This window comes from Hyperolius riggenbachi, chromosome 1 (genome assembly GCF_040937935.1).
Source record: "Hyperolius riggenbachi isolate aHypRig1 chromosome 1, aHypRig1.pri, whole genome shotgun sequence".
Classification (NCBI taxonomy): domain Eukaryota; kingdom Metazoa; phylum Chordata; class Amphibia; order Anura; family Hyperoliidae; genus Hyperolius; species Hyperolius riggenbachi.
This window is the reverse complement of record NC_090646.1, coordinates 400,769,331-400,786,247: the sequence shown is the minus strand read 5'-3', so window position 1 is coordinate 400,786,247 and position 16,917 is coordinate 400,769,331. Positions and strand designations below refer to the sequence as shown.

Below are 16,917 nucleotides of genomic sequence, written 5' to 3'. Positions count from 1 at the left end.
GCCTAGGCATTCTACAGAATGCCTGGATTTCGTACTTTTCCTGTAACATCTATAAAGTGAATGTACAACCGACCCGCCTGTAAATGTGAGTGGTCTCTCTCCTCTCCTGTTATGTCTGCAGCTCTCTTTCTCTTCCTTACTTTAGTTTTTTTTTTCAGTAGTGCTCTCTTGTTGTCTGTGCCTCTGCTTTGCTTTGTCAGTCTCACCAATGGCTGGTTTCTTCTTTAGTCTCTCTGCCTCTATTTTCTCACAAAAAAAAATCATGCTTATTTCTTGCTGCCATGTAGAGCATTGTATCAGGACTCTAAGGGCTATTTCACACTAGAGGCTTTTTTGCGGTGTTTTACCACAACGGCCATAGTTGGCATTTTCCATGGTAAAATGAAAGTCCATAGACTTTCATTTTACCTTTCACACTTAACGCCGCGTTTTTGAGCGTTGCGTTTTGAAGCTCCCCGGCGCTTTTTTAGGGCTGACTGCGGCGTTTCTCATTTTATCGATATAATGCATTGGCGTTAAAACACCTTCAGATCGCACCAAAACGCTGACAGCCAAAGGCAACGGTTTGGACTTTTCTACCGCTGCCTCTAGTGTGAAAGGTCCTAAACTTATTTTTTATTTTTTTGCTGCATCATGGGCTTTTCAGACTCCTTCCCCCTTACTAGCCTTCAACTGCCAAAACCTAACTGCCATTCCCCCCCACCCCCCTCACATGTCCAGCTTTTACTCTCCACTTTCCTCTGCTCATGGGCTCCCCCTTGGTGGCAGCACCTGAAGGCTCCTTCTTCACAGCAGCACTTTCCCACAAACAGTGAAATATCAGCATGCATGCACACCTATCATCATCATTACTAGCCTCACTGACAGCACAGGTATGCAGCTGTTGCAGTCAAGGTGTGGGGAAAAAAAGCAGTCATTCTATATAGAACCGAGTATTCTACACTTTGCCTGAACGACTTCAGGCATTCTATAGAATGCCTAGGCAAAGTACGTAACGAAACAGACATTTCGTACTTTGCCTAATCGCTTCAGGCATTCTATAGAATGCCTGATTTCGTACTTTGCCTGTAACATATATAAGGCATGACCTATCACTATGACATGCAAAAGGGGATATGGAGGAAGTTTTAAAGCAACTACATGGTAAAGAGTGTTTGAAGTCCAAAATGTTTGTGACCTACCCCCCTCCCCCTAAAGGGAGTGTCCAAAGCATCAGGGAGCAGCCATATCCTGCCCTCACTTACTGTCCAAGTAACAGAGAGAACTGGAGTGCACCATTAACACTATTTACAATTTCTCCATCAATCTTTTCTGCTATCTATCTTGAAATTAAAAGTACTAACATATAACAACATTTACAAATATTACATTAAATACAAAAAATAAACATGTTCCAAACACATTTTTCTATGACAAAGAAAAAAATATGCCTTTAGGTAAACCCAAAAATAACTGCAGCATGGTAAAGCATATGAGTGATGGGGACAGGAGAGGCTGACTCCTGAAGAAACTGTAGTAGTGCTTTACAGCTTTACCAGACATGAATACTATTTCTTATACCTGGCGTTGTCTGTCGCCTTCAACTGCGGCATATTGAAGACTTGTCTCGTTGTCTCCAGTTTGGCTCGTGGCCACTAATGAATGGAATCTATATCATTTAAAGAAGTACTGTGATGATTTATAGCAAAACTTAATACATTATTCAAAATACCCATTTTTTTTACCTTAATTATTCTGGTTTCAGCATCATAAATGCTTCTTATATTTACATATTGCTGCATATTAGTATGTACGGTAAACCCTCATTTCCTGTGATGCTTAGCCTAGTCTATGATGTCTTGCAGCCTTCTGCCTCAGAGCTCTCTGGAGATCAGATGATATACCTGTTCACTTCACATTGGGGGGAAAAACATTCTACACTGAGTCACTTATCAGCAGTAAAGATACCTGCACCCAGGACCAGATTTACCATAAGGCACTGCAGGCATGCGCCTATAGGCGCCTGATAATGGAAAGGCGGCTCACTCCCCTGCCTGAGCGCCTCCCTTCTTCTCTATGCAGAGTCCCGATGAGAGCGTAAATGAAAGGTTATCCACCCAGATCTTGGCATTCCAAAAAAACTCAGATGTTAGACCCCTTGAAACATGTTTTCCATCACTTTTCTGCCCAGCAAAAGTGTTTCTAGTTTTCAAGATTCGCCTCCCCATTGAAGTCTATTGCGGTTCGCAAAAGTTCGCACAAACCGAACTTTTGCAGAAGTTCGCATTCGCGGTTCGCGAACCGAAAATCAGAGGTTCGGGCCATCTCTAGTTTGGGTCACCCCGAGCTGCTGGGTTACTCTGTTGTACTTGTCCAAGCCCTATCCCATACAGTCATATCAATCCCTGCCATGTACTGATTAGGGTCAAAAGCCTGAAACAGGCTGTCTACATGTGGGGTTGGTGTGGCTGTGTAATATTTAAAGCTATAGGCTTGCTATACACCAGCGGTTCTGGATGTTTGCCTGGCTTACAGGGGCAAAAAGAGATAATATGCATATTCAGTAGTGGTGCATTGTGGGTAGCCACAAATGTTCACTTATAGCTGAATTATTGCAAATTTCCTTCTGTTTTAAGAAGGCAAATTTCACCAACCCCTTGCATCTGTCACAGTTTTATTGTTATGGAACAAACAATTACACTATAAAAAAAATGAATCAAAAGTATCAAAACACAATATCTGATATAAAAAAACATTTCCCTTCAAATTTTATGTTGTGCTTTTTATGTGGTTAAATAATGGGTGGGGGAGGGGAGGGAGTAGCGATTCAAGGAATAAAAACTTTCCGCTGACCCCCACAATTTCAGTTTTGTAGAGCACCCTATGTTTTAACTCCTCCCAACACTGCCCTAGCTTTCCAGAAGTCCCATGTGTTACCCCAGCATCCAGCACCTCTCTATTATGCATAACAGCTTTGTATTTTGTCTTTGTGTTGCTATCATACATTTTTAACTTCATAATAACCAGGCAGCATCATCATATGCATGTAGGTTTTGGGCTTTTTTGTCCAGTCACTAATACATCAAATCACCACTTTCCAGCTTTATTTAAAGGGGAACTTCAGCCTAAACAAACATACTGTTATTAAGTTACATTAGTTATGTTAATTAGAATAGATAGGTAATATAATCTCTTACCCACCCCGTTTTAAAAGAACAGTCAAATGTTTGTGATTCATGGGGGCTGCCATCTTTGTCATGGGGCAGCCATCTTTTTGGTTGAAAGGAGGTGACAGGGAGCAGGAGACACAGTTCCAACTGTCCATTGTCCTGATAACCCCTCCCAGCTGCATGCGCTAGGCTTCAAATGTCAAATTCAAAATGTAAAAAAAAAATTGCACCAAAACAGCAGAACGAGAACAATTACATCAGAAATCCCATCATGCTTTGCACAGCATTAGGGGAAAAATGCCCGGGCAGTTTTCTTCTGTGCAGCTAAAAATGAGGCTTGTGTAAGAGAAAAAAAAGTTCTGACGGTGTGAAACTGTTAAAGAAACACCAGGCCTTTCCAGTGCTCCTGAGTCAATTTTTAGTCTGGAGGTTCACTTTAATGTAATGCCTACAGTGGGTGGGGGATGACTATTCTGTGTATATCCTAGAGATATATGGTGATGGTGATGTATAAAACCTTTCTTTTGTCTTCCAGATATTTCTGAATATCCACTGGAAAATGCCCCAATAGGCCACAACAGACAATACAACATGGTTCCTTTTTGGCCTCCATTGAGAAATGATGAAATGTTTTTAACTGCACCAGATAATCTGGGATATTCATATGATATTCAGTGGCCTAGTAAGTATTAAGGCTGCAGAAACTAACCTAATTGTTGGTTTTTAAAGCACTAAAAACTTGGTTTGTACTCCTATGAGAAAATGGACAACCAGATCCTGTTCTTGTCTTACTAGGTTTGGAGTGTTTTTTCTTTTTAAAACATTTTTTGTCATAGTCTTAATTTCTGCAGCAACGATGATCTTACCTTATGCAGAAATATATGTCCTGAAATCCCTTGCATGCTTTCTACAATAAAACAAAATTAGACATTCCACAATGCCTCCTGATTATTTGTTCAGCACCTGTAACAAGTTATGCTAGGGAAAAAGCATGGGTCTTTCCAGGACTAGAAAGGGTGAGGTGATCTGCCTCCAGCCTAGTGTGAAAAGCTTTCCGACATTCACAATTACTGCGCTAAATAGAAAAATGTATTTACCTCCTTGGCAATATTCCCGAGTGTGGCTCGGGGTTGATTAAAAGTGCCAAAAGCAGTAAACTTGAGCCACACTTGAAGAACCAGGTAGGCGGGGCTATATACAGAGAATGCAGCTAAGGGGTGTAAAACTCACCTACCCAGGAGCCCCATGCAACCCATTTTCATCGTCTCCTTCTAGGCACTCTATCTCTATGCCACAAGCACTGCCTGTCATGTAATGACAGATGGCGCTCCCACCATAGAGACAGAACACCTTGGAGGAGAGGATGAATATGGGTCACATGTGCCTGACGGATCCTGCAGAGTTGAGCTATAAACCCCACCCACCACTGCACACTCTGAAAGAACAATTGCACCTTTATTCAATTCACTTTTTCTCCTAACTTTTCTGCAAGGAGATTTTCATATTTTGTTTAAAATAACTTTTCAGCATTTTGCAATTGATAAAGTACCAAAAGATAGGTTAAAAAGTACTAAAAAAATAAGTTGTGAAAATACCACAGGAGGAAACTTAGGAGAAAAAGAGAATTTAATAAGGGCCCTGGTATGCTATTTCAAATAAGCCCTAAAGCGGATGAGCTGTAATGCTAAACAACTATTACTGTAGCTAATAGACTGCTGACTCTTTAATTTAGGCGATAGGCAAGATTGGCTAAAGAAAATCAGTTGCAAATGGAAACAAATATTCTGTACTCTCCACTATAAAACTGCTTCTGATTCTTGCTCACATATAGAACACCCTATAGTTATTTTGACATGAATTCCTAACAAACAACTTTTATGTGTGATAGATTGCCTGTTATTGATCACTTCATGAAGCTCACACAACCCCCTCAGGGCATGACAGAGTGCTGAGTCCTGTTTCTAAAACAGCAAGGAATGGACAGTTAGCTGTGCCAGACTGAATACCTTACTACTGAGAGAGTAGAGTAGGGATTCAGTATCTTACCCAATAATCACTGTAATATAAATTCTATACACGGGATCCTCCCCTTCCCTCACCTAACATGAAGGAAGATTGTCCAACCCCAATATCTCCAAACCCTGAAACCCAAAAGATCCATCAATGCTTTATTAATAACAGACTGGGGTTTCTTGCCAAAAGAGACTTCTGGAGGAGGGTAGGGCATCAGTTAAATATAGAACTAAGCTACATTCTTCAGGCCAAAGACAGATGTAAACACACAGAATTTGATTTTTCTGTACTAGGAATATGAACATACCAGTCCCCCAATAATTGGCTACATGGGTTGTCTGGTGGAACACACAGAAGAGGCTTCTGAAACTAATGGTCTAATTCATCAATCTCACATAAAAGTTACAATTTCCAAAACATTTATTTACACAAGCTTTCATTGTACAAATAGCACAGCTTGAGTTCAGTATACAAAACACATGTTAATAGCTGTGTACATAATGCATAATAGCCCGTATGCGATATAATTCAGGGAAAAAAGTTAATTTCATATGGGCCAATGAGCCATTTGCACCTACTAAATTGCTTGTGTAAATACTAGTAACATTTATGTGCACTGTGCAGAAGTTAATGTATCAAGCCTCAAGTTACTTTAGCTTGGTGCTAATATGATGCCAATGCTGCATTCTGTGTAATATCTGGTAATAGATGGTGGTTAGAAAGTCCTTCTAGAGGGTGACTAGTATAAATAATAGCACTCCTAGGCATTTTAATATCTCCCATGCTCTTAACAACTCACAGCCCCTTATTCAATTAACTACGTTTTCTCCTAGGTGACATTTTCACACCTTATCAATAAAATGTCTTTTAACCGCCCTAGCAGTATTGACAGATATACACGTCAATACAAAACATGCTGTGAACACTATTGACATGCATACACGTTAATACTCTCCTGCACTGTATACTAGACCCTTGCTCGACACTAGAGATGGCCCGAGCAGTTCGCCCGCGAATGGTTCCAGGCGAACTTTGGGTGGTTCGCGTTCGCATACAAACTTTTCCGGAAGTTTGATTCGCCCCCACAGTGCACCATTAGGGTCAACTTTGACCCTATACATCACAGACAGCAGGCCCGTTGTAGCCAATCAGGCTGCACTATCTCCAGGAGCCACCACCCACCCCCCCTTATATAAGGCAGGCAGCGCCGGCCATTATAGTCGTTCGTGTCCCTGTAGTAATTAGTGAAGTGCAAGCATGCTGGCAGACTGTCATAGGGTAAGATTAGTTAGGCTCTTCTAAGCTTGTTAGCTTGCTCCTGGCTGATTGTTATTCCTAAAATAGCACCCCACAACTGCTCTTTTGAGAACTACCGTATATACTGGCAAGCAAGCAGAATTTTGACCCCCAAAAAGTGGGTCAAAAGTTGGGGGGTCAGCTTTCTTGCGAGTCATGTGGTCCGTGATAGAAATCCCCCCCACTAACTAATTCACAGCAGCGCACCCCACGGCGGCTGCTGTGATGAGGGAAGAAGCCATAGAGAGAGCGGTTCCCATAGTAACAGCGACACAGGAAGCCGCTCTCTCTACGGCTTCCTCCCTCATCACAGCAGCCACCGTGGGGCGCTCTGCTGTGAATTAGTTACTACGAGCAGGACATGGGAATAGAAGAAGCGGCGCCGAGCTAAGGTAATACCAGCGGCGGCTGTGGGGGGAGCGGGGGGTGCACTACCTACCTATACTGGGCACTATACTAGGGCACTACCTACCCATACTGGGCACTTTACTAGCTATACTGGGCACGATACTAGCTATACTGGGCACTATATTAGCTATACTGGGCACTATACTAGCTATACTGGGCACTATACTAGCTATACTGGGGCACTACCTACCCATACTGGGCACTTTACTAGCTATGCTGGGCACGATACTAGCTATACTGGGCACTATACTAGCTATACTGGGGCACTACCTACCCATACTGGGCACTTTACTAGCTATACTGGGCACTTTACTAGATATACTGGGGCACTACTTACACATACTGGGCACTATACTAGCTATACTGGGGCACTACCTACCCATACTGGGCACTATACTAGCTATACTGAGGCACTACCTACCCCTACTGGGCACTATACTAGCTATACCGGGACACACTGGGGGGAATCACACGGACAGCATTTCCTACCCCCGTCTTATATGAGGGTCAATCATTTTTCCCTGGTTTTTCAGGTAAAAGTTGGGGAGTCGGCTTATATGCGGGTCGGCTTGCTTGCGAGTAATCTTGTTCTTGTGGGGTTTTTTCCCTCCCCCTCTCCCTCTCTCTCTCTCTCTCTCTCTGATTTTGTCTTTCAGGGATTTGTAGGCTGTGAAAAGCAAGCTCACATACATTGGCCAGAATTCAAATCCAGGTCAACTGCTTGGAAGGAAGCTATGCTCACCACTAAGGCCCAGGAGGAGTCTTAGCTACTGTAATATCTAAGTTACGGCAGGGCCCTTATTACACTTTCTCTGACAGAGCTATGGAAACCGTTTTGCCCATGCGATAAAGCGAGGTGCAAAAATTAAATCATGCCTAGTAGGGGATGGTTTCAATCCATCAACATCTGGGTTATGGGCCCAGCACACTTCCGCTGTGCCACTCTGCAGTCTGCTTACATTTGTATACAATCTTAGAGTTTAAGAAGGGTACATTAGTTCCCTTCACAAAACACAAAACCGTCCCTGCGTGGGCTGGAACCACCAACCTTTCAGTTACCAGCCAAATGCACTAACCGATTGTGCCACAGACACTGTGTATGTAGTTGCTGCTAAATGGCTATCTGGGGTTCTCTTCGGACAACTGTTGAACACAAAAGTCAAGGCCATCCCTGGGTGGGCTTGAACCACCAACCTTTTGGTTAACAGCCAAATGCACTAACCAATTGTGCCACAGACACTGTGTATGCAGTTGGTGCTAAATGATTTTATGGGGATGTATGTGTGTCTTTTGGAAGGAGGAAGTAAGTCTGGTCCAAGAAGTTTACCATCACTTTTTCCTACAACGAAGCATTCACTGTGTGGCAGCAGAGTGGTGCAGCGGCAGTGTGCTGGGCCCATAACCCAGAGGTTGATGGATTGAAACCATCCCCTGCTAGGCATGATTTAATTTTTGCACCTCGCTTTACGATTTCCATAGCTCTGTAAGAGAAAGTGTAATAAGGGCCCTGCCGTAACTTAGATATTACGGTAGCTAAGACTCCTCCTGGGCCTTTCTTGTAGTTGAAGAGATGAGTGAAATGGCTGGCTTCAGCCTGTAATGTTAGTTGACCTTGGCTCGATTCCTGGCCAATGGTGGTATAGTGGTGAGCATAGCTTCCTTCCAAGCAGTTGACCTGGGTTCGAATTCTGGCTAATGTATGTGAGCTTGCTTTTGACAGCCTTCAAATCCCTGGAAGACAAAATCAGAGGGAGCGAGGGAGGAAGGGAGGAATTACACATGCAGTAGTTTAGGCCTGCAATTTAGCATTGAATGTGACTTCTGCCTTTAAAACGCTGCTTAGCATGAAAATTAAAAAAAATTTGACTTGACATCTATCCCACTCAACCATGTCTCCCTCCAGGTGTTAGATGACCTGAAAGATCTTTTCCATCACTTTTCTGGCCAGCATAATTTTTTCTAAATTTTCAAGTTCACCTCCCCATTGAAGTCTATGGCGGTTCGCGAACGTTTGCAAGTTCACAAACGTTTGCGGAGGTTTGCGAACCTAAAATCGGAGGTTCGGGCCTTCTCTACTCGACACATTTGGCAAGTTACAGGAAAAAAATGGTTATGATAATTATTTGGATCACTTTTTATTTTTTTACAAAAACCTGGGGAAATTGAACGCCAGGGAAGTTAAACCAGAGCAAGTAAGAAAATACTCAGAATAATTTTTCTAGTAATTTTTTACTTACTTTTGGTACTTTTTCTGTTGTAGAGTGCTGAAAAGTTAACAGAAGAGGAACAATTATCTCCTAGTAGATTACTTAGGAGAAAGAAATAATTGATAAGGGCCCAACTCTCTTCAGTAGTGAACTATGCATCTGCTAACAGCGATTTCAAGTTTTTGTGTCATACAGCATTGGTCATATCAAGGTGAAGTGTTGATTTTGTGAAAAGCATGGGTATATCTATTGATCTAATATGCCTTCTATTTCTTTAGGTCGTCCTTTGCAAAGTACTGAGATTATCACCATTACAGTTATAGCCGCTTTGGGTCTTGTGGCTATAATCTTTGCTGGCACCACATGTGCTCTTCACCGCAGAAACAAGAAAAATGAAGCACTACAGCCCCTCCTTGGTGAATCCTATCCACGTTATGCTGAAGACAAGGAAAGCACTCAATCAGTGTGATGTTCCCAATGCATACAGACTTTTCTTCCCCACTTAAAATGCCTTTGTAGCAGTGCTGATAACAGCAACTGTTATATAATTGTAATTCTGTGGAGTTATGTAGAATTACTTGTGTGCTGCTGAATAGCTTTCAAGCAATAGATGCTAAATTTGGGGAACAATGGAAAAGATAAGTAGTCCAGCAAACCTAGATGTCTTCATTATCTTTTACCCATTTGTTTGATATGGTTCAGATCAGAGATGCAATCTTTTGTTCAGTAGGGATTGATTCACAAAACCTGTGAATTAGTATGTGTTTTCATTAAGAATTAACTCACCTTATAGCTGAATTTAAATATAAGTAAAGTAACTCATGAGAAGGGTTTTTTTACCCATCAATCCCGTAATATCATAGGGGTGTATTCACAAATCTGCACAGTACAAGTTTGCCGGTACTTACACAAGTAATGTAGTGCACTTTGCACAAATAGCACAGCTCAGGTATGTACACAAAGCATTATTTGCTAATTAATGTACATTGTGCCATTTTCATAATGTGTGTTATACTAGTAATGTGCACGTTTTGTGTATACAACCCATGTTGCTCTTCTTGTGTTATGGACACATTTTTACTTGTGTAAGCATCAGAAAAAATGCTTTGTGCATTTTCTTGAATATATCACATGGTGAGGTTAAAAATGTAATAATTAGTTAAGAGACTGCTGTCGTTTCACCTAAGTAGGGTTGCTCTTTTTCTACAGATACGTTCTTGCTGTAGGACATACCTGTGACTGCAATAGCACACACTCTAGTTTTGTGATATTTCAGCAATCTCCGTTGAGTTCTGATATATCTCAGGTGAGGCAGACAGACCTTTGGTATTTCTTCTTTGTGGCAAATATATTTTAAAACAATGTAGTCCAGGATTGTTATATCACTTGTGTTTTCCACTGTTCTCCAGCCTCAGGAAGACACCCCCATATTCTAATGGCTTGAGTCAGGGTGTTTGTGTGTGTCTATGGACTTGAAAGTATGCTCTGACTGCATGAAACTTTTAAATTGAACAAAGGCCTTGTCAAACAAATTTAAATAAATGGCCTCAGCTTTGTTTTATACAAGTTCAAGATGCATTGAAACGAATTATGAAAACACTCTCTAAAATTGCATAGCTTGGGCACCAGGATAGTGAGTGACAGAATCCTGTAACAAGTTATGCTAGGGAAAAGCATGAATCTTTCCAGGACTAGAAATCGTGAGGTGATCTGCCTCCAGCCTAGTGCTAAAAGCTTTCGAACATTCACAACTGCTGTGCTAAAAAGAAAAATGTATTATTAACCTTCCCGGCAGTATTACCGAGTGTGGCTCAGGGTTAGATAAAAGTCCCAAAAGCAGTAAACTTGAGCCACACTTTGAGAAACTGATGGGTGGGGCTATCTGCAGAGTGCAGCTGAAGGGTGTACAACTCACCTACCCAGGTGCCACTTGCAACCTGTCTGCATCCTCTCATTCTAGGTACTCCATCTTCACCATGAAGCAAGCACTGCCTGTCACTTAATGACAGACGGCACGCCCACCATAGAGACAGAGCAACTTGGAGGAGAAGCTGTCTGCCAGTGCCAGATCCTAAGAATTGAGCTCTACACCTCTCTACTGCATGGGGTTTGGAGCTTCCCCCAACTACCCATACTAGGGGGCACTCTCTGGCTACATATTCCAAGGGGGGGGGGGACTCTCTGGCTACCTGTACTGGAGGTACTGTCTGGCTATCTTTATGTTCACTCTAGCTACCTATAGCATGTCGGCCTCTCTGGCCACCTATACTGGGAGGCACTCTCTGGCTACCCATAACAGGAGGAAGTGACCTCTGACTACCTATTCTGGTAGGGCACTCTCTGGCTACCTATACGGGGGGGGGGGGGGGCACTCTCTGGCTTCCAATACTGGAGGAGACCTCAATGTCTACCTACGCTGGTAATCTGATAATTTCAGTATTTCTAAATGTAGAGCAATAAAGAATGTACTACTTTACATTTAAAAAATACTAAAATAATCGGACTGAGGGGGAGGTTAAAGGAAACCCGAGCCTAAGCTCTGGTCCAAAAAGAGATATTTACCTACAGAGAGGGAAACCTCAGGATTCTTTTGAGGCTTCCCTCTGTGCTCCTAGGTCACCCTTTACTCAGCGTGGCCTCCCTCTACAATACGGCCCACACTCCTCTCCTGTGCAGTAGCCACGCAAGCATGGCCATGCATGTTCAGTAGCATGGAGCCACTCATACAAGAGTGGCTCTGTGCTTATTGCACATGTGTGGGCATGCTCGTGAGGCTAACATGCAGCCACTCTGATGAAAGAGGAGGTGCGCGACCTTGATATGATTGACAATGCCTTATCAACAACTTTACGGGGGGGGGGGCCTCAGCAATGGGGGGCATCAGAGCACTGAGGGAAGCCTCAGGCTGCCTGTTTTCACACTGCATATTGGTGTTAGCGTTGCGATACGTCGCATCCACCGCATCGCACTGCCAAAAACAGGCCTTCATGGAGTACTGCGTTAGTACACGGTATTCCCTGTCTGGCTTTCAGCCAAGCAGGAAGCAACACGTGATTGCGGTCACTTCCTGCTTCAGATATGCAAAGGTGCCTGGAAGTGTTTTGTAAAAATACATTTTATGCGCTTGCATACTATGATGTCGCAATGCCAATATGGTTAAAAAAAACTGCAACCCCATAGACTAACATGACTATCGGGCAGACACAGATCACCGCTTGTCACCACAGGAGGTGCATGGTAATGTAGGTATGCGCTAGCGTTAAATGCGGCAATTCCAGTGCAGTGTACCCACAACGTGGGAAGTATGAACTTCCCAATAGAGTTTCATTAGGCTGTGGTAGCAGTGCATCAATTTGATGCACCGCCCCACTGTGAAAGGGCCCTCAATAGGATCCTGAAGTATCCCTCTCTTTAGGTAAGTATCTTATTTTGTAACTGAGCTTCAGCTTGGGTACACTTTAAATAGGAGTATGTACACTTATACCGTACTGTATATGCACATTTGTACTTGCACAATACAGATGCATGTAAAGATATTATTAGTACTGTAACTATCTGCTCAGGGCTTGCCATTCCTGGCTGTAGATGCTGCAGTAATTATTTCTCGATGAAATAGGTGATGAAACATGTTAACAAGATGGTGCTTGTGCAGCCGTGGGTGAGAGCTTTGAGCTGGTAAATTAGCCATCAAAGCACCTCAAGCTACAGCCATTGAGGCTAGGAACACACTAGGCAGAATCGCATATGCATTTTTCACTATATGCTATGGAAACCGCATATGCAATTCTGCCTAGTGTGTTCCTACTCTTAGGGCTTGAACGCACAAGGGTGATTTTGAGAGCATTTTTGTAGCGTTGCAGAACGCTAGCGCTTTGCCAAAACGCTCAGCTAATGTAAATGGATGGGGCAACTTCCACTGGAGCGTTTGCGATTCCTCAAATCGCAAACACAGGACATGCAGCATTTTGGGAGTGTTAGCGCTTCAATGTAAAGTATATAAACGCTGGCGTAATCACTCATCAAAACCTGCATGGAGCGATTTTGCTAGCGTTTTAACGTTACCACACACTGTAACAAAATTAAAATTAATTGAAAGGACCAATCAGACTTTAAAACGCTAATCGCGAATCGCTACACAATCAGGAAAGTTCAAAGAATGGTTTTAGGCAGGGAACACACTTGACTGTTTTCGTGCGTGTTTTCAGCACAGAAAAACTGAGAACTGATGTTAATCAATAGTCTAGTTCACACTCAATGCATTTTTTTGCGGGGGTAAAAAAACATTTCTGTAGGATAATTCTGCACATCTTGTCAATTTTCTCTATCAATTATATTAGCTGCTGTAAAAAAAATGCACATTTTTTTTTCATACAAACACACATGGTGCGCAGAAAACACATGCAAAAAAATGCGGGCAAAAAACTGAAAGACAAGTGTGTTCCCTGCCTTAAAGGCACTTGGGTAAATTGTTGCTTTAATGCCAGGGAAGGTTAGAGTTAGGAGTAGGTGGGGGAAGGTTAGTGTTAGGCTTATACAGGGGGAAGGCTAGTGTTAGAAGTAGGTGGTGGGAGGTTAGTGTAAGGTATACATGGGGGAGATTAGTGTTAGGAGTAGGTGGTGGAGGCTAGTTTTAGGTGTAGATGGAGAGGGCTTATGTGAAAATTAGGTTATAGTGAGTGATGGTAGAATATCAGTATAATTACAGATATTCTACTACCAGCGACAGCGATTGGGGACAGTAGAATATCTTTAAAATTACAGATATCCTATTTCCTAGCACCCATCTTACCAGCCAAAAATTAGAATAGCAGCTGTATATGGTGCCTTTTTTTTTTTTTTTTTTTTACCAATTACTGATTTTAAAAATACAGTTTGTGTCAAAATACCCTAAAGAACAAAAAAAAATAGAAAATCTGTTCCTTATTCTTTCAGAAAAACAATGTAATATTCTACTTAGTTCTTTAGGTGTCAATACTGTAGATACCCTTTAAAACCTTGAAGAACCTTCCATATATAATTAACACCATCGTGAAAATACATCATAATGAAAAATTAAAAACTAATGATTTGCACTTGGTAGTGTGTAAAATCCATATTTTTGTTTCCTGTAAATAATTGATCTTAGAGTAATCAATAATGAAGAGAAGTCCTGATTGACACATTTAAAATACATTTCTGCTGGTTTTACTTACAAGCTTTGTAAGCCAAAGTGTCTTGTTTTAATAAAGATGTGTCTAACAATAAAGTAATTTAAAAAAAAATGACTCTAGCTGATAATCCACATTTTTTGGGTGGTCTATTTTAACCACTTGAGGACCGCGGGCTTTACCCCCCTTAAGGACCAGACCCTTTTTTTTTCCATTCAGACCACTGCAGCTTTCACAGTTTATTGCTCCCTCATACAACCTACCACATAAATGAATTTTGGCTCCTTTTCTTGTCACTAATAAAGCTTTCTTTTGGTGCTATTTGATTGCTGCTGCGATTTTTACTTTTTATTATATTCATCAAAAAAGACATGAATTTTGTCAAAAAAATGATTTTTTTAACTTTCTGTGCTGACATTTTTCAAATAAAGTAAAATTTCTGTATACATGCAGTACGAAAAATGTGGACAAACATGTTTTTGATAAAAAAAACCCATTCAGCCTATATTTATTGGTTTGGGTAAAAGTTATAGCGTTTACAAACTATGGTGCAACAAGTGAATTTTCCCATTTTGTAGCATCTATGACCTTTCTGACCACCTGTCATGTTTCATGAGGGGCTAGAATTCCAGGATAGTATAAATACCCCACAAGTGACCCCATTTTGGAAAGAAGACATCCCAAAGTATTCACTGAGAGGCATAGTGAGTTCATAGAAGATATTATTTTTTGTCACAAGTTAGCGGAAAATGACAGTTTGTGACAAGAAAAAAAAAAAGTTTCCATTTCTGCTAACTTGTGACAAAAAAAAAAATGAAATCTGCCACGGACTCACCATGCCCCTCTCTGAATACCTTGAAGTGTCTACTTTCCAAAATGGGGTCATTTGTGGGGTGTGTTTACTGTCCTGGCATTTTGGGGGGTGCTAATTTGTAAGCACACCTGTAAAGCCTAAAGGTGCTCATTGGACTTTGGGCCCCTTAGCAGAGTTAGGCTGCAAAAAAGTGCCACACATGTGGTATCGCCGTACTGTCATTTTCCTATACTGCCCTGGCATTTTAGGGGCCTAAACCGTGAGGAGTAGTCTTGAAACCAAATGTCGCAAAATGACCTGTGAAATCCTAAAGGTACTCATTGGACTTTGGGCCCCTTAGCGCACTTAGGGTGTAAAAAAGTGCCACACATGTGGTACCGCCGTACTCAGGAGAAGTAGTATAATGTGTTTTGGGGTGTATTTTTACACATACCCATGCTGGGTAGGAGAAATATCTCTGTAAATGACAATTATTTGATTTTTTTTTACACACAATTGTCCATTTACAGAGATATTTCTCCCACTCAGCATGGGTATGTGTAAAAATACACCCCAAAACACATTATACTACTTCTCCTGAGTACGTCGGTACCACATGTGTGGCACTTTTTTGCACCCTAACTGCGCTAAGGGGCCCAAACTCCAATGAGTACCTTTAGGATTTCACAGGTCATTTTTGTTTCAAGACTACGCCTCACGGTTTAGGGCCCCTAAAATGCCAGGGCAGTATAGGAACCCCACTAATGACCCCATTCTAGAAAGAGGACACCCCAAGGTATTCCGTTAGGAGTATGGTGAGTTCATAGAAGATTTTATTTTTTGTCACAAGTTAGCGGAAATTGATTTTAAATGTTTTTTTTTTCACAAAGTGTCATTTTCCGTTAACTTGTGACAAAAAATAAAAACTTCTATGAACTCACCATACACCTAACGTAATACCTTTCGGTGTCTTCTTTCTAGAATGGGGTCATTTGTGGGGTTCCTATACTGCCATGGCGTTTTAGGGGCCTTAAACCGTGAGGAGTAGTCTTGAAACAAAAATGACCTGTGAAATCCTAAAGGTACTCATTGGACTTTGGGCCCCTTAGCGCAGTTAGGGTGCAAAAAGGTGCCACACATGTGGTATCGCCGTACTCAGGAGAAGTAGTATAATGTGTTTTGGGGTGTATTTTTACACATACCCATGCTGAGTGGGAGAAATATCTCTGTAAATGGACAATTGTTTGTAAAAAAAATATCAAACAATTGTCATTTACAGAGATATTTCTCCCACCCAGCATGGGTATGTGTAAAAATACACCCCAAAACACATTATACTACTTCTCCTGAGTACGGCGATACCACATGTGACACTTTTTTGCAGCCTAGGTGCGCTAAGGGTCATTTTGAGGCATTTGTTTTCTAGACTACTCAACACGGTTTAAGGCCCCTAAAATGCCAGGGCAGTATAGGAACCCCACAAGTGACCCCATTTTAGAAAGAAGACACCCCAAGGTATTCCGTTAGGTATATGGCGAGTTCATAGAATATTTTATTTTTTGTCACAAGTTAGTGAAAAATGACACTTTGTGAAAAAAAACAATAAAAATCAATTTCCGCTAACTTTTGACAAAAAATAAAATCTATGAACTGGTCATACACCTAACAGAATACCTTGGGGTGTATTTTTTCTAAAATGGGGTCACTTGTGGGGTTCCTTTACCGCCCTCGCATTTTACGGGCCCAAAACCGTGAGTAGTCTGGAAACCAAATGTCTCAAAATGACTGTTCAGGGGTATAAGCATCTGCAAATTTTGATGTCAGGTGGTCTATGAGGGGGCGAATTTTGTGGAACCGGTCATAAGCAGGGTGGCCTTTTAGATGACAGATTGTATTGGGCCTGA

General features: G+C 41.7%; 1 protein-coding gene across 1 annotated transcript in view; it reads left to right on the top strand.

Annotated features, from left to right (window-relative positions):
• The window catches only part of TYRP1 (tyrosinase related protein 1), a 39,227-nt gene extending 24,680 nt beyond the window's left edge, over positions 1–14,547 (top strand). The window contains exons 7-8 of the mRNA XM_068234998.1: positions 3,685–3,831; positions 9,352–14,547. Of these exons, the coding sequence (XP_068091099.1) occupies positions 3,685–3,831; positions 9,352–9,542 (338 nt within the window). The 3' untranslated portion in view covers positions 9,543–14,547. The remainder of the gene's footprint in view (positions 1–3,684; positions 3,832–9,351) is intronic.
• The last annotated feature ends 2,370 nt before the right edge of the window (positions 14,548–16,917 follow it).